Source organism: Sus scrofa, chromosome 18 (genome assembly GCF_000003025.6).
Source record: "Sus scrofa isolate TJ Tabasco breed Duroc chromosome 18, Sscrofa11.1, whole genome shotgun sequence".
In the NCBI taxonomy this organism is placed as follows: Eukaryota; Metazoa; Chordata; class Mammalia; order Artiodactyla; family Suidae; genus Sus; species Sus scrofa.
This window is the reverse complement of record NC_010460.4, coordinates 16,897,179-16,920,304: the sequence shown is the minus strand read 5'-3', so window position 1 is coordinate 16,920,304 and position 23,126 is coordinate 16,897,179. Positions and strand designations below refer to the sequence as shown.

At 51.1% G+C, this 23,126-nt stretch overlaps 1 protein-coding gene across 5 annotated transcripts in view; it reads right to left on the bottom strand.

Annotated features, from left to right (window-relative positions):
• Nucleotides 1–23,126, bottom strand: part of PLXNA4 (plexin A4) — a 502,572-nt gene that overhangs the window by 57,517 nt on the left and 421,929 nt on the right. For all 5 annotated transcript variants that reach the window (XM_021078941.1, XM_021078938.1, XM_021078940.1 and 2 more), the window contains 6 exons: nt 20,440–20,591; nt 15,675–15,792; nt 9,370–9,506; nt 7,214–7,378; nt 4,361–4,454; nt 3,666–3,905 (listed from right to left, as the gene is read on the bottom strand). In XM_021078941.1, coding sequence (XP_020934600.1) covers nt 3,666–3,905; nt 4,361–4,454; nt 7,214–7,378; nt 9,370–9,506; nt 15,675–15,792; nt 20,440–20,591 — 906 coding nt within the window. The remainder of the gene's footprint in view (nt 1–3,665; nt 3,906–4,360; nt 4,455–7,213; nt 7,379–9,369; nt 9,507–15,674; nt 15,793–20,439; nt 20,592–23,126) is intronic.

The following is a 23,126-nucleotide window of genomic DNA, read 5'->3' as shown; positions in this document are numbered from 1 at the left end:
CCAGCCCATGGTCAGGAGCACAGCTCCGGTCGGCTGCCAGGTCCTCCCACCGCCCCCGCCAGAGGTCCCATCCTTCTGGGGAGTTGGGAGAAAGGCCACCTTCTCTAGTAAGCCTCCCAAATTGGCAACACATACAGTACTAGTCCCCCTTCCTCAGTGGGAAATCAATAATTGAGGCGCTCTGTTCAGCTTATTCCAATGCAGCCTGAGACTCCTTCTCAACACAGAGCTGTAGTCACTATCAGTTAATTCAAATTGTCATATGGGGCAGGAGTTTCGGTCACAGCTTAGCAATAACGAATCCAACTAGTATCCGTGAGGACAGGGGTTTGATCACTGGCCTCGCTCAGTGGCTCAGTGGGTTAAGGATCCTGCGTTGCTGTGAGCTGTGGTGTAGGTCGCAGATGCAGCTTGGGTGTGGCATTGCACTGGCTATGGTGTAGTCCAGCAGCTGTAGCTCCAATTTGACCCTTAGCCTGGGAACTTCCATGAGCCGTGGTATGGCCCTAAAAACAAGCAAACAAACAAAAAAATTGTCATATACCATGCTCATGGATTGGAAGAGTTAATATTATCAAAATGACTATACTACCTAAGGCAATCTACAGATTCAATGCAATCCCTATTAAATTACCAAGGACATTTTTCACAGAACTTGAACAAAATATTTTAAAGTTTGTTTGGAAGCACCAAAGACCCAGAATAGCCAAAGATATCCTGAAAAAGAAAAATGGAGCTAGAGGAATCAGGCTCCCGGACTTTAGACTATACTACAAAGCAACAATCATCAAAAATGTATGGTACTGGCACAAAGACAGAAATACAGATCAGTGGAACAGGAAAGTCCAGAATTCAACCCACGCACCTATGGCCAATTCATCTATGACAAAGGAGGCAAGAACATGCAATGGAGAAAGGACAGCTTGTTCAGTAAGTGGTGCTGGGAAAACTGGACAGCCACATGGAAAAGAATGAAATTAGAACACTCCCTAACACTGTACACAAAAATAAACTCCAAATGGATTAAAGACCTAGATATAAGACCAGACACTATAAACCTCTTAGAGGAAAATATAGGCCAAACACTCTCTGACATAAACAACAACATCTTCTCGGATCCACCTCTTAGAGTATTGACAACAAAAACAAAAATGAACAAATGGGACCTAACCAAACTTCAAAGTTTCTGCACAGCAAAGGAAACCCTAAACAACACAAAAAGACAACCCACAGAATGGGAGAAAATCTTTGCAAGTGAGTCAACTGACAAGGGATTAATCTCCAAAATTTACAAACACCTTCTGTAGCTCCATACCAAAAAAACCAAACAACCCCATCCAAAAATGGGCAGAAGATCTAAACAGACAGTTCTCCAAAGAAGACATACAGATGGCCAAAAAACACATGAAAAGATGTTCAACATCACTCTTGATTAGAGAAATGCAAATCAAAACCACTGTGAGGTACCACTTTACACCAGCCAGAATGGCCATCATCCAAAAGTCTACAAACAATAAGTGCTGGAGAAGGTGTGGAGAAAAAGGAACCCTAGTACACTGTTGGTGGGACTGTAAATTGGTGCAACCACTGTGGAAAGCAGTATGGAGATTCCTCAGAAAACTAAACATAGAACTACCATTTGATCCAGCAATCCCACTCCTGGGCATCCACCCAGAGAAAACCACGACTCTCAAAGACACATGTACTCCAGTGTTCATTGCAGCACTATTTGCAATAGCCAAGACATGGAAACAACCTCAATGTCCATTGACAGAGGAGTGGATCAAGAAGATGTGGTACATATACACAATGGAATAGTACTCAGCCATTCAAAAGAACGAAACACCAGCATTTTTAGCAACATGGATGGACCTAGAAATTATCATGCTAAGTGAAGTCAGCCATACAATGAGACACCAACATCCAATGCTTTCACTGACATGTGGAATCTGAAAAAAGGACAGACGGAACTTCTTTGCAGAACAGATGCTGACTCACAGACACTGAAAAACTTATGATCTCTGGAGGAGACAGTTTGGGGGGTGGGGGGATGTGCTTGGGCTGTGGGATGGAAATCCTGAGAAATCAGATTGTTATGATCATTATACAACTACAGATGTGAAAAAAAATGTTAACAACTAAGCAATTAAAAAAAAAAAAAGAATGTTAACAGGGGAAAAAAAAAAAAAAGCGGTATCCAGTACCACTTCACGCCAGTCAGAATGGCCATCCTTGAGAACTGTACAAAGGGTAAATGCTGGAGAGCGTGGGCAAAAGAGGGCCTCCTCCTACATTGTTGGTGGGCATGTAAACTGATGCAGCCATTATGGAAAACACTATGGAGGTGCCTTAAAAAACTAAAAAGAGTTGCTGTAAGACCCCTTAATCCCACTCCTGGGCTTATATCCAGAGAAAAATCTGAATCAAAAACATGCACGTTTCATAACAGCACTATTGACAATAGCCAAGAAGACATAGAGGCAGCCTCAACATTCATCACACAGGACTGGATAAAGAAGATGTGGTAGAGAGTTCCCATTACAGCTCAGCGGGTTATGAACCTGACTAGTATCCATGAGGATGCGGGTTGGATCCCTGGCCTCGTTCAGTGGGTTGGGTGTCTAGCATTGCTGCAAGCTGTGGCATAGGTTGAAGATGTGGCTTGGATGCAGCATTGCTGTGGCTGTGGCATAGGCTGGCAGCTGCAGCTCTGATGCCACCCCCTCACTTGGAACTTCTATATGCCACAGGTGCGGCCCTAAAAAGCGAAAAAAGGGGAAAAAGAAGAAGATGTGGTAGATATACACAATAGAGTATTACTCAGTCATAAAAAAAGAATGAAATAACACCATTTACAGCAACATGGAGGAACCTAGAGATTATCATATTAAGTGAAGTAAGTCAGATGAAGACAAATATCATAAAATATCACTTACAGGTGGAATATAAAAAATGATGTAAATGAATTTATTTACAAAACAGAGATAGGCCCCCAGACTTAAAAAAACAAACTTATGGTTACCAAATACTGGGGTGAAGGAGATAAATTAAGAGTTTGGGATATAGTTCCCTGTGTTATCCCTACTGTATAGCCCTGCTGTATAGCACAGGAAACTATATTCAATATTTTGTAATAACCTATAAGGGAAAAGAATCTGAAAAAGAATATATATATATGTGTTTGTGTGTGTGTGTGCGCATATGTATATGTAGAACTGAATCATTTTGCTGCACTCTTGAAACTACAACATTGTAAATCAACTGTACGTCAATAAAAAAAAATGATTTAAAAAATCAGTAAAAAAAAAAAAAAGAATTAAAATTAATTTGCTATCCATACTCCAAAGAAGCCCTCTAGGGTGGTTTGCAAAGGATTGCTCAGGAGGAAGCAGTATGAGTCTTTGACCTCCCAGGTCCTGGCTCAGGGGACAATGCTGGGAGTCAGATGGCCTGGGTGGGTCTGGCTTCCCTGTGGCCCAGAATGAGCGCATCTCTCAGAACAGACTCAAGGAGAGCAGAGACCAGAGTCTGGGCTCTCATGCCACCTCTGCTGGCTAGTGATGCCGGTCTTGAGATCTGGCAGAAGCCCAGGACTCCGGGCCCCCTTCTGTGACTCAGAAAGCCCCCCTTGCAGGCAGCAGCCCCCTCCCCCCACCCGACTCTACCTTTAGGATGATGGGTGTGCCAGGCTTGAGCTCCAGGATTCCTGAGGGACCGAAGGCCTCAAACACAGGGTTGGGGTAGTAGGTGAAGTTGGTCTTGTTGAGGATGAGCAGGGACTGGACATTGTCCAGGATGAAGCCGAACTCCTCGGGCCTCTCTGTCAGGTCGGACTGGTGGTCGGGTCCCAGAGCCAGGGCTGGAGCCTGGCAGGTCATCTCAGTAGCACTCAGAACCTCACAAAGCTGCAGGGAAGGTGAACAGGGAGGCTGTGCAGCAGGGCTCTGCACACGCGCAGCCTCACCCACCCACCGCATCTCCCTGGGCGCTGCAGGACAGCGTGGTGTGGACATGATGGCTCCGCGGACCAGCTCTGCAGCTGGCACCTACCCGGGCTCAGCCCAGAGCGGGTGTGGCAGGGGCTGTGGGACCTCTAAGCTAGGGAGGGGCCCTGGGGGCTGGTCAGAAGGATGGAAGAAGAAGGGTCTGAAACCTTAGAAACCCAGAAGCTATGGCTTCTCCATGCCTGTACCCCAGGGTGTGGAAGTGGCCTCGGGCCTGCTCCCCGATCCTGCCATCCCCGTGTCCAGTGGCATCACGCATGGTGGCTCATCAGTGTCTGGGGTGGGCCAGCCCGAGCCCTCGGAGAGCCCGCCCCCTTTAGGGAAGCCCCCAGCCGAGTGGGCAGCCCCGGACTCACATTGATGTGCTCCTTCCCTGCGTGCTTGGCACGGACCTGGGGGTTCTGTATGAGGTCCAGGTGCGTCCCCCACACGGCGATGGGCGTGTTCCCACTGATCAGGAAGAAAAGAGGAGGCGTGTAAACACGGGGAGGGGATGAGGATAATCAATCAGGGCTCGCGGCACTGAAGACAATGATAACGGGGGCGCGATAATGTCCGCAGGGACGATGACAAGCTAACCGCATAATAATAAGGGTGAGCTCTCAGCCGCCGAGCAGAAGACAGTGATGACCAGATGTCTGCGGCCACCCTGCGCCGAGCTCATTCGGAGCTTGGACACCCCACGGAGGCGGGGGCCTGCAGCATGGCCCTCTTGGCCGCCTGAGGCCCCCTGGCCTGAGCCAGCTGCTTCTCTGCAACCCCCGTGGCATCTCTTTCCCCGCCCCTACCCCCTCCCACCACCACCACCACCACCACCAGCCTCGGGGAATTTCCTCCACACTGGCCTTGGCCTAAGGGAAGCCTCACTCCAGACCGTCCTCCACCAGACCCTCCAAAGTCGGGGCCCCCTCCCCAGGACAATCGGACCACAAATTTCCACCTAGAGGTCTCAGTTGGCTGAGACCTGACAGGCTGAGACTCAGACACTGGGGAACCTCCTGTAAGAAGGCAAACAGGCAACGTTCTGGGACCTTCGCGCCCTGGGGTGTCAGCAGGAGGAGTGCTGATGCTGAGTGATGAGGAAATTCATCTCTGGGTAGCTTTTCAGTGGAAACCTGGACGCCACTGTCTCAAGACCACTGAGAAGCCGATGTGGGATGGCGGCTATCTTCCCTGGTGGCTACTCCAAGGGAAGTGACCAGTCACTTTATCTACAGGCAAGGGAGCATCTTCGAGAGGAATCTAAGACAGCTAAGTCGTCAGAAGCTTGTGGATAAAGCGTCCTTGACCCCCGCATCCTCTCTACCCCTCCGCCCATTTCCCCACCTATACACGGTGTTACCGTCTTAAATTCCTACGTGACCCAGACAGGCTCTCTGGCCCTGGCAGTGTGGGCAAATGAGCTTCTGGTGTCCGGCCATCTCCTGATCTTCTCAATCATCACTTCACCACATGCGTACCCAGTGTCCCTAGCATCGTGCATCAGTAACCCAGTCTGTCCTGAGCGGGGTAAAGCCACGTGTTCGGCAGAGCCCATCCCATCCCAGACGACACTAACTGCAGCGAAACCGCTGGAGCCCCGCCCACCTCGGAACGTGCCGCCAGCCTCGGTGTGCCCATGACTGGGAGCGGCTGTCAAGTGGCAGGAAGGACAACCCCGCTACTGCTGTGACAGTGACACGAGGAAGAACGGAATTAAACCAGGCCATGAACGTCTTCAGTATCCGCAGAGTTTGCTGAGAATAAGGGGCCGTGCCAACTTCCTAGACTCACCAGGCCCCGGGGACAAATCCTGGAATAGCTTTTTTTTTTTTTTTTTTTTTTTGTCTTTTTGCCATTTCTAGGGCTGCTCCCGCGGCATATGGAGGTTCCCAGGCTAGGGGTCGAATCGGAGCTGGAGCCACCAGCCTACGCCAGAGCCACAGCAACGCAGGATCTGAGCCACGTCTGCAACCTACACCACAGCTCACAGCAACACTGGATCCTTAACCCACTGAGCAAGGGCAGGGATGGAACCTGCAACGTCATGGTTCCTAGTCGGATTCATTAACCACTGAGCCACGACGAGAACTCCAAATCCTCGAATAGCTTTTACAGGCTCTTTGGCCCCCTTGGCACCTTATGGTCCACTTTCAGACCACGGCTAAAGCTTGGAAGGCTGGAGCCTTAGAGAGTAACTGCCAAGGACAACCGAGGGCATCTCCTAAAGGCTGCCTTTCATTTGGGTGTGAGGCCAGGTGGCGAACTCTTTCTGTAAATGGCCGGAGAGTGAATATTTTAGGCTTCTGGGGCCACGTGGTCTGTCTCGATTACTCGCCTCTGCTGCTGTGGTGAGAAAGCAGCTGCAGACAAAACATACGATGGAGCACGGCTGTGTTCCAATAAAACTTTATTGTTGAAAGCAGGCAGTCAGCCAGATTTGGCCCCCAGGCTGGCGTTCGCTGACCCTAATTTAAAAGATTGTTCTCTGGGAGTTCCCATCGTGGCGCAGCGGAAACAAATCCGACTAGGCTGTGGTGCAGGCTGGCAACTGTACTGATTTGACCCTTAGCCTGGGAACCTCCATATGCCAGGGGTGCGGCCCTAAAAAGACCAAAAAAAAAGATTGTTCTCTGGACTGGACTCATCTCTGACCCTGTCTCAGCTTGTGGAAACTATATCTTCATGCTCTGCCCCCTCTCCTGACCCCAGAGGTCCTCCAGAGCTGACAGAGAGGAGGGCTGGGGACAGGTTAGGGAGGCCAGCAGGGGTTTGGACCTCACGTCATCCTCTCAGTGTCCTGGGAGGGACTTGGCTGCTGAGAAACCCTGGACCCAGGGAGGCTAAACAACCTTTCAGGTCACTTGGCTGCTAAGCAGTGGAGTTGGGCTGCACCCACTCCTGCTGACCCCACGTCCATTCCCTCCATGGCCCCTGATACGGCAGCATCCCAATGGTCACCGGGGCCCTGCCATCAGATGCCCTTGGCAGCACCTTCTGCCTGCCAAATCAGGGGCTGTTGGCTCTTGCTGGTCAGAGCTTGGCCTGCAAGGGCCGGGTCCCGTCAGAGATGCTCTCTGTGGAAGGAGGGAGCCCCGGCAGGAAGGTCTGAGTTGGGGGGGCCCTCAGAACGCCGCTGCCAGGTGCATCAGATCCACAGCAGGACTGGGCCGCAGAACTGGGCTTCTGAGAGTTGAAGGGGGGGACCCCGAGGTCAGGGCAGCCCCTACCTGACGATGCTCCACTCGGGCTCAATCCGCACGATGGTGGGGTCCTCCACGTACTGGAAGAACAGGTCCTGGTGGATCTTGGCCCTGTCCACCTGCACCATCACCTTCATTTCCAGCACCTCATCTGAGGACGTGGTGTTGCAGACGATGTAGGACGGAGAACGCCTGGAGGGAAGGGAGATGGGGAGCTGGGCTCCTGGGTATCGGTGGTCCCGAGTCAGGGCGCTCTCACTCCCCTCGATGTTTATCAGGCTTCTCAGAGGCAGCGGGTAGTGCTGCCCTGGATACAAAGCCTGACAACTACTGACAAAGACCCCTCCCCCTTGACTGAACTCTAGAGGGTTCCTCTGAGTCCCTTTTGTGACTAGGCTGCTTCCTGCACCCTGTCTTGGGCTTGCCCAACCCCATTTTTAGCAAGCATTCTCCTAACTTAGTTTAGCAAGAGTCCCAGCCCCAGCCGCCACCCACACACAACATACACACGCCTTGATATCTGAGGACTTGATATTTCCTCCAGTTCCTCATCCCTCACTGTTGATCACCCCATCTGCCTGCAGCAAGAGCCTCGTGCAGCCAGTTTAGCCAGAATCCTCCTAACCTCGTTTCCTCTTAGTAATTTCCCATCCACTGCCTCCCTGGCTCTGTGCCTCGGCTGTACGTCCCCAGCTGTCTGCTGTCCTGGGAGTCAAGCCATCTCGTTCCCCGTTGTGACAGTCCTGACACTATTGTGATAGTCCTGAGCACCTTTATCCCTGCGACTTGAGCAAGTGTCAGAACCAGTTTTTTCTTGAACACTCACGCAAGGCCTGGCCTGACTTCACACCCGTCCCTGCCCTCAGCACGGCTGTCTCCCAGGCAAGCGTCCCTCTGCAGAACCTTGGCTGCAGAGAGAGCAGCCCCTACATCACAGGATGCTCTGCCCGCCTCCCTCCTTACCCCCAGCCCCGCCCCCAGGTTCCTGGCTCGTGGAAAGCGTGCCCTTCTAGGAATGGATGGTGGAATCGGGGGAGGGAAAGTGGGCTGCCCCTGGAGGTTCAACCTGGGCCAGCACTCAGCAGTCCCCGTAGGCTCTGCAGCAACTGGCCAGGAGCGAACCTGAAGGAAGGGGCCCTAGGTTTCAAAGTGTGCCCTATGGGACCCTAAGGTTGGCACAGTGGGTAGTTTAAAAGGTTGTTCTCTGGGCTGGACTCATCTCTGACCCTTGTCTCAGCTTGTGGGAACCACATCTTCATGCTCTGCCCCTTCTCTTGAGCTGAGAGGTCCTCCAGAGCTGAAGTTTAACTCGTGTTAAACTGCTAGATGTGGTATATACACACAGTGGACTACAACGCAACCATAAAAGGGAACAAAATAATGCTATTTGCAGCAACACGGATGGAACTAGGGATTTTCACACTAAGTGAAGTTAGTCCGAAAGAGGACAGATACCGGAGTTCCTATCACAGCTCAGCAGAAACAAATCTGACTAGCATCCATGAGGAAACAGGTTCAATCCCTGGCCTTGCTCAGTGGGTTAAGGATCTGGTGTTGCCGTGAGCTGTGGTGTAGGTCACAGATGTGGCTTGGATCCCGCATTGCTGTGGCTCTGGCGTAGGTCAGCAGCTACAGCTCTGATTCGACCCCTAGCCTGGGAACCTCCATGTGCCGTGGGTGCCACCCTAAAAAGACAAAGAAAGAAAGAAAGAAAGAAAGAAAGAAAGAAAGAAAGAAAGAGGACAGATACCACATGATATCACTTATATGTGGAATCTAAAATATGGCACGAATGAACCTGTCCCCAGAACAGAGACAGAACATGGACATGGAGAATGGATTGTGGTGGCCGGGGGTGGGGGGGAAGGGGAGGGAGTGGGATGGACTGCAAGTTTGGGGTTGGTAGATGCCACCTACTGCATTCGGAGTGGATGGACAATGAGGTCCTGCTTCGTAGCACAGGAACTATGTGGAACATGATGGGGGAGAATGTGAAAAAAAGAATGTGCACATACAGTCACTTTCCATACAGGTCCCGGGCTAAACCCAACATCCACAGCCAAGGTGGGCCAGAGAGCCGTCTCCCAAAGAGAAGGGCCACCTTCTCAGAGCGGACGATGGTCCTGCGAAGCCCCCACCCCCGGCCCCTCTGCCGGAACCCTGGAGCCCCTAGGGCGAGTTACCTGTGGAAGAGGCAGGGCTGCTTCCCGAACGTCACCACCACGTTGCTGCCCGCGTTCAGGTTGGTGCCTGTGATGGTCACCTGTGTGCCCCCCGACATGGGCCCCCGGCTGGGCTTCAGGTCTGAGAGAGTCAGCGTCTGTGTGGGAAAGAATCTGGCCTGAGGAGGCAGCGCCCCCGTCTAAAAACTGCCTTCTACAACACTTAGGCACGGTGGCCTCCCGGAGAGCAGGGACAGTCTACTGAGGCTTGTGGGGACAGGCTAGCCTTGGCACCTCCATACCAGCAGCGGTCAAAATAACAATAGCTAAACACCTTTTAATGACGGGTTTATACCTTCATCTATCATGATATATCTATGTCTATATCCATGTCTATATCTATATCTCTCAATCCATTCTACAAGGTAGGCATGATTACCCATCTTACAGAGAAAATTCAGAGATGTTAAGTAAAGTTTCCAAGGTCACACAGCAAAAAAGTGGCCTAAGAGGTGACTCCAGAGCTGGAGTTCTCCACCACCTCTCCAGTCTCCAGGGCTGGCTGCTTTCAGAAAGGTGAGTGGCCCCTTCCACAGGCCTCTCCAAGAGCTGCCCCGAAGCACCAGCAGCCAGAGCCTCGGGGTGGGATGTGTGGGCCCCAGGGAAATAAAGGCAGGGAAAGAGGGTCTGGGGAGGAGCAGGGAAGGAGGGTCGGAGGACTGAGTGAGGAGGCAGACGGGGGATGGAGCGACCCTGCGAGCTGAGGATTTGGAGTCTCAGTTTGTACTTTCATTAGCATTTTAATGGAAAAAACTTTCTTCAGTCCCAGGTGAGAAGCCTGTATCTGCATTTAAATGAAGATTTCTCTTCCCTCAACTCCCTTGAAGAATTCTGCACCGAAAGTTGAACCCACTCAGCTCCTCGGAGCAGGCAGGCAAACTCCCCTTGGAGAGGCCTTGATCGATAACAGGAGGAGAAGAGAAGCTCCGGCAAAGCTTGCAACCTGGGTCCCCGCACCGGGCATGCGCGCGAGGACACTCAGGGACACCTGCCTACCGCTGCCCCTGGTGTCTGCCCCGTGCAGGCGTGCTCGAGGGGCCTATCCACAGATCTGGAGCCTGGCAGCCCGGTGGCACCCACCAAGATGAGGAGCGGCTTATCCTGGCTCTGGTACTGGCTCATCCCAAGGCCTGCCCGAGGGTGGGATGAGGCTGTGGAAAGAGCCTTCCTTTCTCAGCTCTGGCTAGATCATGCTGTGTGACTTGGCACAAATCTCTTACCCTCTCTGATCACAAAGAATCAAAAAGTGGCCCTCAGAGGTGCCTGAACGTTTTCTGGTTCTCACTTCCCAAAGATGGTGCCTTTGCCCTATCGTCCGGAAAGGGAGAGCTTTCAGACCTGGCTCTTGCTGACCTCCCCAGGGAGGTGAGGGAAGGTGCACAAGAGTGTGGGTGTGTGTGTGTGTGTACACACAGGGGCTTCAAGGCAGAGCAGTCTTGGAGATAAAGTCATAGCCAAGGACTTTAAGGAGTTCCCTTTGTGGCTCAGCTGTAAGGAATCTGGCTAGTATCCCTGGCTTCACTCAATGGCTTAATGATCTGGTGCTGCCATGAGCTGTGGTGTAGGTCCCAGAGGCTGCTCTAATCCAGCATTGCTGTGGCTGTGGCATATATAGCCCGTTTGACCCTAGTCTGGGAACTTCAATACGCACTGAGTGCAGCTGTAAAAAAGACTTAAAAAACAAAACAAAACAAAGCAAAACAGTTAAGATACAGATACAAAGGGGATGGAGGTGGGGCAAGGTGAAAAGGAGAAGAGGTTCCCTGGCAGCCTGGGGGTGGGGGTCCCTGAGGGGTGAGCAATCCTGCTGGCTTGGCAGTGGCACCTCTCTGTGGGGCTGCTGGGTATGGAGTTATTCTGGGGGCCGGGGGTGGGGGGGTGGTAAGGAGACGTGTTTTAAAGTTGTGAGAAACTATTAACTGTTCAAGGCTTGCTTCACGGGTCTGCGTGGGAAACCCAAGTCTGCATTACGTGCCACCACCTCATCCCCTGGCTCCGTGGATGGAGGCTGAGAGGGAAACGCGTTCCCTCCACGGAGACCTCTAGGGACAGAACTAGTGACAGTCCCAAGAGTGCTGATCTGGGCTCTATCTACTGGCCTTAGAAGCAGGGTTTTGGGCGAATACACCTCCCCATCAGAATGTGGCCTACATTGTGGAGGGAAACTGAAGCAGATTCCAACCGTGCCCCGACCTCGGCCCTGGGAGGGCCTCCCCAGCATCCCCAGGCCCTGAGAGGCAGCCCTGAAAAGGGGCCCCCCAACATGTCCCAGGTCCCCAAAGGAGCCAGGAAGGGGCTTCCTAGCTGAGTCAGGACTCCAGGGGAGCCAGGGCCTCCCGTGGGGGCACCCCCCGCAGTGCTGCCTGCAAGCTGTCCCGCCGAGTGGGAAGGCAGTGAGAGATCTGAGGTGCTGGGGGGCTTGAGAGAGGGGCTTCTGTCCTTCCTGCCTTCCTGGTGTGGCTCTCAGAGGGGATCTCTGCCCTTCATTCCCGCCCTGAGCCCCTGGGAGCTCGGGGGCGTGTGTGTGGGGGGTGGTGCTCAGAGACCAAGTGCTCAAATGAGAACTGGGGTCTGGGGAGGAGACTAGGGGCGCTGGCAGCATTCCCCCTCCCCGAAGGTCTTCCCAAGCGGACGTGTGTGGCACCAGGACAGGTCCTCAGACAGTAAAACACCACCAGTCTGAATCCCAGGACCTGTTAAACCAATGTTGTGTGTGTGTGTGTATTTTTATTTTTTGCTTTTTTAGGGCTGTACCTGCAGCATATGGAGGTTCCCAAGCTAGGGGTCAAATTGGAGCTACAGCTGCTGGCCTACACCACAGCCACAGCAACTTGGGATCCAAGCTGCATCTGCAACCTATACCCCAGCTCACAGCAACGCTGGGTCCTTAACCCACTGAGTAGGGCTGGGAATTGAACCCACGTCCTCATGGATCCGCGTCAGGTTCGTTTCTGCTGAGCCACAATGGGAACCCCCAGGCCAATTCGTTTTTGTCTTGCGGCAATGACTCACATCTTCTCTGCCCTTCTGCTCCAATCTCTCCTCCTCCCCATCAACCCCCATCTCTCCACTGCCTTGTACTCCTGTCTTTTGGTGCCTTTCCACGGTGCACCTTATGCCAGGAACAGCCTCCTGCCTCTCCAAATCCATATGGAAAACCATATTCTGCTTTAGATCCTGTCTTTCCTTCTGGTTCGTCCCATGAAGCCTTCCCTTAAAATCCTACATCCAAGTACATCCTGCTCCGGGGTAGAAATGATCATGCAGGCAAGACAGACCTTCCCTGAGAGCAGAAGGAGCTTTGGACTGTCTACCACCTACATGTGTTACGGGAATGCAGCCCAAGAGCAGAGAGCATCAGGCACATGGTTGCTGCTCAATAAACGGTGTTAGCCCAGGCTGTGGACAGAATGGCCCTGAAAGCTTTGTGTGCCACCTACAGAGTGTGATTTAGCTTTGGGGGGATGGGGGGACAGGCAGAGTATTTTGTTTAAAGCCCCTCGGGAGACAGGTGCCCTGCTGGGGCTAGCAGAGATGCTAACGCGGGCTTTATCTCCAAGGATGCGCTGGTCTGACAGAGGAGCGGGGGTACCAAGAGGCAACGCCAAGTGCAGTGCGGGAAGATGCTATGGAATCCCCAGTGAGCGTGAGCAGGGCCACTGTGGGCACTGAGTGGGGTGTATTCAGAGAAGGCTGAGGAGTGGGTTGGGGCGGGGAAGAGTGAGGAGGCACCAGCTTGGGGCAACGTGGGGAAGGAGATGGAGAGGGGAAGGGAGTGAGGCCACTCAAAGGCGTGAGGAAGGACTGGATGGGGCGCGGGGGTGGGTGGTGGGTGGCGTGCAGAACAGACCAGGGAACTTGGACAAAGTCTAGAGGCAGGGGCTACCCCGGGCTCTTCTTGAGCTGGGTGCTGTAAAGAGGAAGATGGTATTCCACAGTGTGGCTGGTTTAGAATGGGCTCAGATCAAAGGCAGGATTTAAGGGGCGCACTGCACTAGCCAAGGGGATGGGAAAGAAAGACTCTAGGACATGGTGATGGAGGGACGTACCCAGGAATTAGGCGAAGCCAAGCCACAGGCCACTGAGACTGTGGCCCGGGTGACAGGCCACTGACAGCAATGGGGAAGTGAGGGGGACGCACGGTTTGCAAGAGTTGACAGCTTGGGTGGATCATGGGAGGTGATGGCAGGACATCCAGGGGGCGGCAGCCTTTGAGTGAGTCGCAAAGGCCAGAAGCCCAGCTAGAGACACGGCAGAGACAGCTGAGGCCCCAGGGAAACATCAGCTTCATGAGGCAGCGGCTGTTCCCAGTTCTGTTCACTTTGTCACAGCCAAGAGGCCACAGGATAAAAACGGTTCCAGGTAGTTGACTGGCCAAGGAGGTCCAGCGCTTGCTTTGGCCATGCAGCAGTGTCCTCCCTTTTGCCCCAGCTGCCAGGTCATTGCAGAGCCAGATTTCATGCCCAGTTTTAGCATGCCATGCCACACCTCTCAAACATTGGTCCGCCTCTGTCTCAACCTCTCTCTCCTTCTCATTAGCTCAGCTCTGCTAGAATAACAGTACATGCACATATAAATGTATATAGCATACTATATGCATGTACATACCGTGTAAATATGCATAAACTCATCACTAATTGTCTTAAGGGGTATCGGGTTTAACTTGCAAGTTGTCCTGCTCTCTCCTAGACTGTGGGTCTCTTGAGGGAGGGGCTGTGTGGGGTCCGATTCACCACTCTAACCCCTGCAAGCCAGGCCCATCCAATTCTATCATACGGTTCCACCAATTAAGCAAATATGTATCAAATAATCTAGGACGAGGTATTGTGCAAGATGATACGGTGGCTGTCAGCTGAAGAGAGGAGGAAGAAAGGGGAGGAAGGCAGAGGAAAGAAGAGAGAAGAAGGAAGGAGGGAGGGAAGGAAGGGAGGAAGGGGAAAGAGAGGGGGCAGGGAGGAGAAAAATGGGCTCCTGTGACACATTTCAGGGCATTTGATGCCCAGGCATAAAATCCATCACTTCAGGCTTCCAGCTTCCAAAAGCAGCCCAGAATCATGAAAAAACCACCCCATCACATCTGTCATTAACTTGAGAATGGTAAAACAGTTTGGGACAGGATGTGATGACGTGGTCCTGTCTCCAGAGTCCCTGTAGTCACAAGGCTGGGAGGGTCCCAAGTCCCCTGCGTACAGAACCCTTGACCAGGGGCTGCAGGAACTGGCCAGGCAGCCCAGGGGTGGGGTGGGGGGAGGCGTCCAGGCTGGAGGGATGTGCAGATGGGGGTGAGAACTGCAGAGGCAGAAGGCCTGGGATAGGGAGGGGGATGTCGGGGGAAGGGTGTTGGGGTGGGAGGGGGTGAAAGGGGGCAGAGGAAGGTGGGGTGTGGGTGAAGGGAGGTAAAGAGGTGGGTTAAGGACGGAGTTCCCGTCGTGGCTCAGCAGAAACAAATCTGACTAGCATCCGTGAGGACGTGGGTTGGATCCCTGGCCTCGCTTAGTGGGTTAAGGATCTGGTGTTGCCGTGAGCTGTGGTATAGGTCCCAGACGTGGCCTGGATCTGGTGCTGCTGTGGCTGTGATGTAGGCCGGAAGCTGTAGCTCTGATTAGATCCCTAGCCTGGGAGCCTCCATATGCCTCAGGTATGGCAAAAAAAAAAAAAAAAAAAAAGAAAAGAAAAGAAAACACAAGAGGTGGGTTAAAGAGATCATGGGATGGGAGAAGGTGGGGTGAGTGGGGATGATGGGATGGAAACGGTGGGGTGCCCGCCCCCAGGGAAAGGGCAGGCACAGTAGTCATGGTGACAATCCCAGGAATCATAAAACCAATGACACTAGAGGTGATACATCTATTTTATCCAATTTTCACAGTACCATGGGGTAGATCCACTATTATCATGCCCAAGCTATAAACGAGACACTGAGGCCCAGAAAGCTCAAACAATTTGCCCACGTTCACCCAGGTAGTAAGTGGCAGACCCAAGGGCTCAAATCCCAGGAGTCCCGATGCACAGCCCACACTTACCCAGCGTGTCACACTGACACAGCCAGAAAGGGGCACTGGGGCCCGAGAGCCGAAACAACTCCCCGGAGCCGCAGCCCAGGCGCAGCCCAGTCAGGGTGTGAATCCAGGTCTTCCAGACTCCCGGGGCTGAGCTCTCGGGCAGGTCGGGACGTCATGGCCTTGCCCTGGGTTTGCCCACAGAGGTCTAGAAGGGCCCAGCAATCATGGAAAAGAGGTCTGGGCCGGCCACCGGGGGCAAGGACTCACCATGAAGTAGTAGAGCTGCGAGGACCTGGCCATGAACTCGGGCCGACACACAGCCACACAGATCTCCACGAAGCCGGCGTGCTGGCTGGGCTTGGCCTCCCCCATCTCACACACGATCCTGCAGGAGGGAGAGCACCGAGCCCGCGGGTCACAGGAGGGCCACCGGCCTCCCTGCCATGACCCCTGCGCCCCACACCTACCCAGGGCCCTTTCCTGCAGCAGGATCCCAGGGACAGGCTGGGCAGAAGGAGGGAAAAGACAACCCTATTCCTGGGGTGCCCCCTGGTTCTCAGGAAACAGGGGCCTGTGACCTACAGGGGTCTCCCTGGCGGGGCCGGGGGAGGGGGTGTGGGGGCAGCCAGACAGCCCCTAATTCATGCGCTGTCCACCCAACTGTGAATTAGAGGGCAGGGAAGGTTCCAGCCAAAGAACTTAGGGAATACAGCTGGCAGGGCTCAGAGAGGTATAGTGATTTACCCAAAGGGCACACAGCCATCAGACAGGGACCTGAGATTTTCAAATCCTCACCTGGGGGCTTTTTTCCCCCCAAGGCAAGGATGGCCTCAGGCAGTGCTTTCTGCGCCCAGTCCCAGCAGGGGGCCCGGCAGGGGAGGAGGCGGTCAGGCTGGGGGGAGGGGGAGGAGTCCTACATTTTTCCCTTGAAAGACTTTGTGTTCTTTCACTTACAAAACTGGTTTATACTCTGAAAATGAGATAGAACCGAAGTGTGACTGTAAACAGTCAAAGCCCCTTTCTTCACTTTTAATCTTTCTCAAGTTTGGAATATAAATCCTTGCAGACCTTTTTCTAGACCTATGCAAATATATATAAAATATATATTTATAATATATAAATATATATATCTCTCCATTCACAAATGAAGAAACCGAGGCACAGAAAAGTTAGGCAACTTGCCCAAATATATATATATTTGCACATATACACACATATGTCTCTACATATTTGTCTGACATTATGCACACACATAAACATACACATACACACACACACGTAAAGAAACGTACACTTGATTTTACAGTCAAAAGGGAAACTTAACCACCCATTATTTTGAACTGCTCCCTTTTTACTCAACAAAACACAGACGCGCCTGCCTGTTCCAGTGTTCACAGCTCCGCTTTATTCTTTTCAACAGCTTCATGCTATTTCATACCATGCCTGTGTCATCACTTATTTACATCTCTCTGTTGTTAGGCTTTTAACTTACCCGGAGTTTTCTCCTATTCCAAATAATCCTGCAAAAGGAAGCAACTGCATGCATCCTTAAGCAGTGTATACTTATTAAAATAGATGAGAAGGACTGTTGGTGCTTTTAATGTTTGACAGGAGAAGGAAATAATGGCCCAGAAGGTCCTGTGTCTATTTGTCCTTCCATCAATAGCCACCGAGTGAGATTACTTCACTCTTTGTCCGACACTAGATACTATCAGTCCCTTGAAAGCGTTGTTCTAATATAAGAGGAAAAAAATGATCTCATTTTGATTTTTATTTCCCTGATTACTACTGAGGCTGCATGTATGTGTGTGTGTGTGCGCGTGTGTGTTTAAATCTTGGATAGCCTTTCTGTGACTTGTCTAAAGCTCTCTTCATTTTGCTGATGGATTGTCTTTCTCTTGGAGCATCTGAATTACTTTTGTCTGTAATAAATCTTGCAATTATTTTCTCCCAGTTGGTCACTTGTCCTTCGACTTGGTTGATATTGTTTTTGCCACTTGAAAGTTTAAAACTATCTGTGTGTTTCAATGGTTCATTCTCTTACTTTATGACTTCCGGGTTCTGTGTTTATTTACTTATTTGTCTTTTTAGGACAGCACCCATGGCATATGGAGGTTCCCAGGCTAGAGGTCCAATCCGAGATATAGCTGCTGGCCTATGCCACAGCCACAGCAACGGGGGATCCGAGCCACATCTGTGACCTACACCACAGCTCATGGCAACGCTGGATTCTTAACCCACTGAGTGAGGCCAAGGATTGAACCCGTGTCCTCATGGATGCTGGTTGGGTTCATTGACCACTGGACTATGACAGGAACTCCCTTGGTTTTTGTTAGAAAGAACTTCTGAATGAGAGTCTTGCAAAAAGATATGCTTTTGGAGTTCCTGTCGTGGCTCAGTGGAAAAGAATCTGACTAGGAACCATGAGGTTGTGGGTTCGATCCCTGGCCTTGCTCAGTGGGTTAAGGATCCGATGTTGGCGTGAGCTGTGGTGTGGGTCGCAGATGTGGCTCGGATCCCATGTTGCTGTGGCTCTGGAGTAGGCCGGCAGCTACAGCTCTGATTCAACCCCTAGCCTGGGAACCTCCATATGCCACAGGTGCAGCTCTAAAATGACAAAAGGCAGATATATATATATATATATATATATATATATATATATAGGTCTAGATAACATAATTAATACATGTTAATTTTTTTTTTTTAAAGTACATAAAAAGCACTTGCCCATACATATACTCTCCCAGCCCAAATGCGCCACCCAGAAATATCCATTGTCAACATCTTGGTGTACATGTTTCCAGTCTTGCTTTTCTTTTCCAAAATCAATGACTAAACTCTGTATTCTGCTTGGTAACCTGTGTTCTCATTTAATATACCTTGAGTTTATGCCTGGTCATGATTCTCTTTCAATATCAAATTTAATGGCTGGGTAGTTTACTGTCCCACGTATATACAGTAATTTTTTAAATTTACGATTTCTCTATTTTTAGGCATACAATTTTTCACAGCTACAAATAAGGCCAAAAGTAAGCATCCTTGCAAATAAACATTTGTGCATCCTATTTAGGGAATGTTCTGGAAGTATTATGGCCAGACAAAAGACGTTTGACCTACATTTTCCAAATTGCCTTCCAGAAAGGTCATCCCAATTTACCCTCCTGACACGAATGTATGAATGTGCTGTTTCTTCTGCTTCTCATCTACACTGGGCATTAATTATAAAAAATTGTTCCCCGTTGTTTTCGTTTGCATTTCATTGGTTACTACTCATGTTAAGCATTTTTTACATGACTTTAGTTCTTTGTCTTGTGAATTGCACATTCTCTTCGCTCATTTTGCGATATTTGCCTTTTATCTATAGAACCTCTTCAGGTGTTAAGGAAAAGCATACTGTAATAGGGCAGAGCCATAGTATCAGCTTATCATTCATATCTTTACTTTGCTCATAATGATTTTTGGTGCACAAGTTTGAAGTCTTAAGTACTCAAATCTCCCCATCTTTTCCTTTATAGTTTTTTCTCTTGCAGTGGTACCTAGAACACCTTCCCTTTCTTGACATCAAATAAATTCTTACCTGCATTTTCTTCTAATCCTTCCACAGTTTCATTTTTTACCTTTAACTGTTTAATTCATCTGGAATTTATTTTGGCATATAATGTGAAATAAGGGTATGATATTATACTTTTTCCAGGGAGTGAAACTGTACCACTTACTGAGCAGACTTTGCTTTTCTTGCTGATTTGAAATGTCCCTTTTATCACGTACTAGATTCTTACATATCAAGATCCTTTTCTGTGTGTATTCTATCCCATTCCACAGATATAACTAATACAATAATATTTTAATCATATGGCTTTCTAGGGGTTTTTTTTTTTTGGCTGCATCCACAGAATGTGGGAGTTCCTGGGTCAGGGATTGAACCCGTGCCACAGTTGTGACCTGCACCACAGCTGTGGCAATGCTGGACCCTTAGCGCCCTGCATCACAAAAGAACTTCCTTTATGGTGGTTTTTTTGTTTTTTTGTTTTTTTTTTTTTAATATTCGACTCTTTAAGTCCAGAGTAGGGCATTTAAAATTTCCCTATCACAATATATCAGTAGCAGCGTGCTTTGGTTTTGGTTTAGGAAGGACTTGAAAAGTAGAAGGAGCCACAGAAAGGTCTGGGTAAGTAAGCGATGATGCACCAGGATGAATGCCACCAAACCTGGAGACTTCAATCATCTGACCCACTCTGAGCACCCTGGGAAGACCCGGATGGGGGTCAGGAGGAATTCGGGATGGCAGGACTGAGGGTTCCAGAATCATGAAATCCAGGTAAGACACAGCCAGCGCACAAGACCTTAGAAAGGGTCAATAACGTACGTGCCCGGGGACAAGTGGAAGGTTTCACTCCAGGCGGGGCAGCGAACAGGGTATAGAACATAGATTCTACTGTGCTGGTGAACTTTCACCGCATGCTCATGTTTGCTGGGCTGGAAAACCTGTATCCGCTTATTTACAAGGTGGTACATGACTCACAAACCTCCCCTGCCAGGTAGGTTAGAGGTCAAGGTCACTCCCTGAATGGCCCTCTTGGTGGACTTTGCAGGGAGAAAAACAGTGCAATTCCCACCGGTCTGAGAGTGGGTGTGAAGGTTCATTCTACCCCCACAGAGAGCAGCAGAGGATCAGCTTCTTTCCTAATTGGGGTGAGGACAGAAGTAAGGAGTTAGGGACAGGGGAGGGTGTCAGGGTAAAGAATTGACTCACCTTCTTCTGTAGGTTTTAACTTTGCTTTGTCTGGCTCCTACGCATCACTATAGCCCAAGGAGGTAAGAATCTCTTTCCCCTTCTCGCCCAGCCATCTCTCCTTCCTCTTTCTATATTTCTCCCAATATGGCAGTTAGTTAGTTCAGGGGCTGGGGGGTTGTAGGAGTTCCCCCACACCCTAGAACATGTTGCCCAGCAAAGACGAGTCACCACGGACCGTCTGTTTTTACGGACTTCTCTTCCCTGCACCTGCCCATGTCTCAGATGGCCTCTGCTTACTGTTCCGCAGGGATGTAGCCGTCCACCAACGGGCTGCACTCCACGCCGGCCACCTTGACATGGGAGGCAATGTCCCGGAATTCCAGGCCCAGGTTCTCCCCTCGGATGGTGACCTTGGTGCCCCCTTCCCGGGGGCCTGTCACGGGGATGATCTGCAAGGGGGGAGCACAGTCATCAGACACCAAGACAGAGCCATCACCCGTCTGCTGATGGGGCGAGGAGAGGTGGTGGGCTCCTTCCCGTCTCCACCCCGTTGGCCAAGTGGAGTCCAAGTCCACGAGGACCCCCCCCCACTTCCACCCCCACCCCCGCCCAGGGCTGGGACTGTCAAAGGCAGGAGCTTCTGGTAGAATAGTCTGTGCTTGGATGTGGCTTTTTGGAGTAGGGTCCAAAGCCCCTTGTTCCTCTTCCCATTTCACAGAAGAGGAGATAGAAAGTAATCTGCCACATTACTGGGTAATCCACAGAAAATTGGGATGGAAGCCTTCCATTAATTGCTTGTGTGGGTTCTATTCTCAGAGAAACCGAACCAGCTTCCTATCAACCACAGCCCTGCACACGATGGCACCCACCCACCTTTCAGGAGCCTTGTCAAATATCACTTCCCCATAACCAGACGCTCTCTAGGTCTCTCTCCATTGAAATTCCAAGACGCTTTCTTTGTGCTCTTTTCATGGTAACATTTGTGTCTGATCACCCATCCTGCCGCCCCTCACCCCTCCTCTTCCCACCCTGAGCCTCCGGGAGCAGGGACAGTGGCGCTTTACTGTTCCATGTGGACTTTCCAGGGACAGCACCACGTTTACTTCCTGAGTTGTGACTGTCCTGAAAACCAGCTAGCCAAGCATCTTCCTAGAGATGGAAATGCATTTGTCACAGCCCCTCCACCTTCATTGTCTGGCTTCGTTTCTAAGGAGATGGGTTTAATTTAGACTTTACCCTTACACATTTGGCCAAAATGACTGGCCTTCCCCCCTAAGACATTCCTGTTCATGTTAAAAACCCATGATTGGAACATCAGGATCCAACAGCCCAGGGCCTGCTTTGAGGTGGGGGCAGTCTGATTATGATGTCCCACAGTGGTGACCTGAGTGGCAGAAGACCTTCTGCGCCAGCCTCCCTTGGCACTTGACAGACCAGAAAAGGGCCCATATAATTCCTGGCGCCTCGGAACACTGGTGCCTGCACCTTGGTCAACGTCAGTGGGATCCTAACCGGGGGGAAACCAGATAGGCCACCTCTTAATATTTCCTACTCTTTGCATGCTGTCAGGATTACAAGCGGGGATTCCATGCTGGGGGGAGGGTGAAATATGGGGAAGGCAGTGACAGCTTTGCCGGGGAGGCTCTTCACCCACAAAGGTCAAGATACTTCCTGCCTCCTGTGGATGCAGGTGTGCACGTCTGTGAGTAAGCGTGCATGAGTGTAGGGCTTTACCCGTACACATTCCACTGCAGTGGAAAAAACAAAACAAAACAAAACAAAAAAAACGCAGGTTCTTTGGAGACACAGGCTGGTTTCTGGGTGAGGGAGGAAGAAAGATAAAGGGGTAGCAGACACGGGGAGTCCCTGTGCTCGCAGATGCCCACCCAGCTGGTCCCCAGAGCACCACTGGCACCTGGGAGTAGCATCTACATGACATTGCAGCCCCAGCTTGTGGTCCTGAAGAAAGAGCTTTATCTCTGGCCCAGGCCTTGGTTTCCCAGAAGTCCCCCAGAGCTGATGCCAGCATGGAGCCAGTCAATAGGCTCCGTTACATGGAGATGTGTTTAATTTGCCATCTCCTTGTGATTTTCATGGTCTCGGGCCAAGAAGAAAGCAAGTCCCACCATTTTCACCAGAAACACCATTAGCAGTCCTGCTTGGAGCCCCCCGGGGATGGTTTCTTGCTACGGGCTCAGGGTGGGGGGGCGGTTATGGGAAAGGAGGGGAGCATCCAGGTGTGGGGCCAGGGGCAACCACCTGCCCTCCTTCTCCAGATAATTCTGCAGGTGAAATGCAGGAGCATCTTTCCCCAGTTTGAGGACCACTGTTGAGATTCTCAAGGCAGGAGACTGAACTTGGGGCTGAATGAAACTCCCAACATCTGGAAGACCGGGAATGTGGAGGGCACAGGGCCGGGGGGTGGTGGGGGTGCATCTAGAGGGTCAGATCCAAGAGGCTGCTTTGCTGGTCGAAGCTGTTCACTCACAAGTCAAGCTCCTTCCTGCTGTTCCACACTCCTGGTGTGCTTGCATCATTTGTGAGGAGGAGCGAGGGAAGGTAAGGAGGGGCTGTCTGTGCGGGAGAAGAAAACATCCATCCAGGAGTCAGGAGCCCTGGCTTCAGGGTCCCTCTGACTTACACTTTGGTCAGAGTCAACCTGAGCATCGGTCTATTGACGCGGGAAAGGGTGATAACAGCCGTGGGCTTGGCAGGCATCGTGGGTCTAATCGTGTCCCCCTAAATCCATATGCAGAAGCCCTAGACCCCAATGGCTCAGGATTGTGACCTTCTTTGGAAAAAAGGTCAAGTCAGAGTGAGGTCATTCACGTGGGTCCTAAACCAACATGACGGTGTCCTCATAAAAAGAGGAAATTGCGGAGTTCCCATCATGGCGCAGTGGAAAAGAATCTGACTAAGAACCATGATGTTGCAGGTTCGATCCCTGGCTTCGCTCAGTGGGTTAAGGATCTGGCATTGCTGTG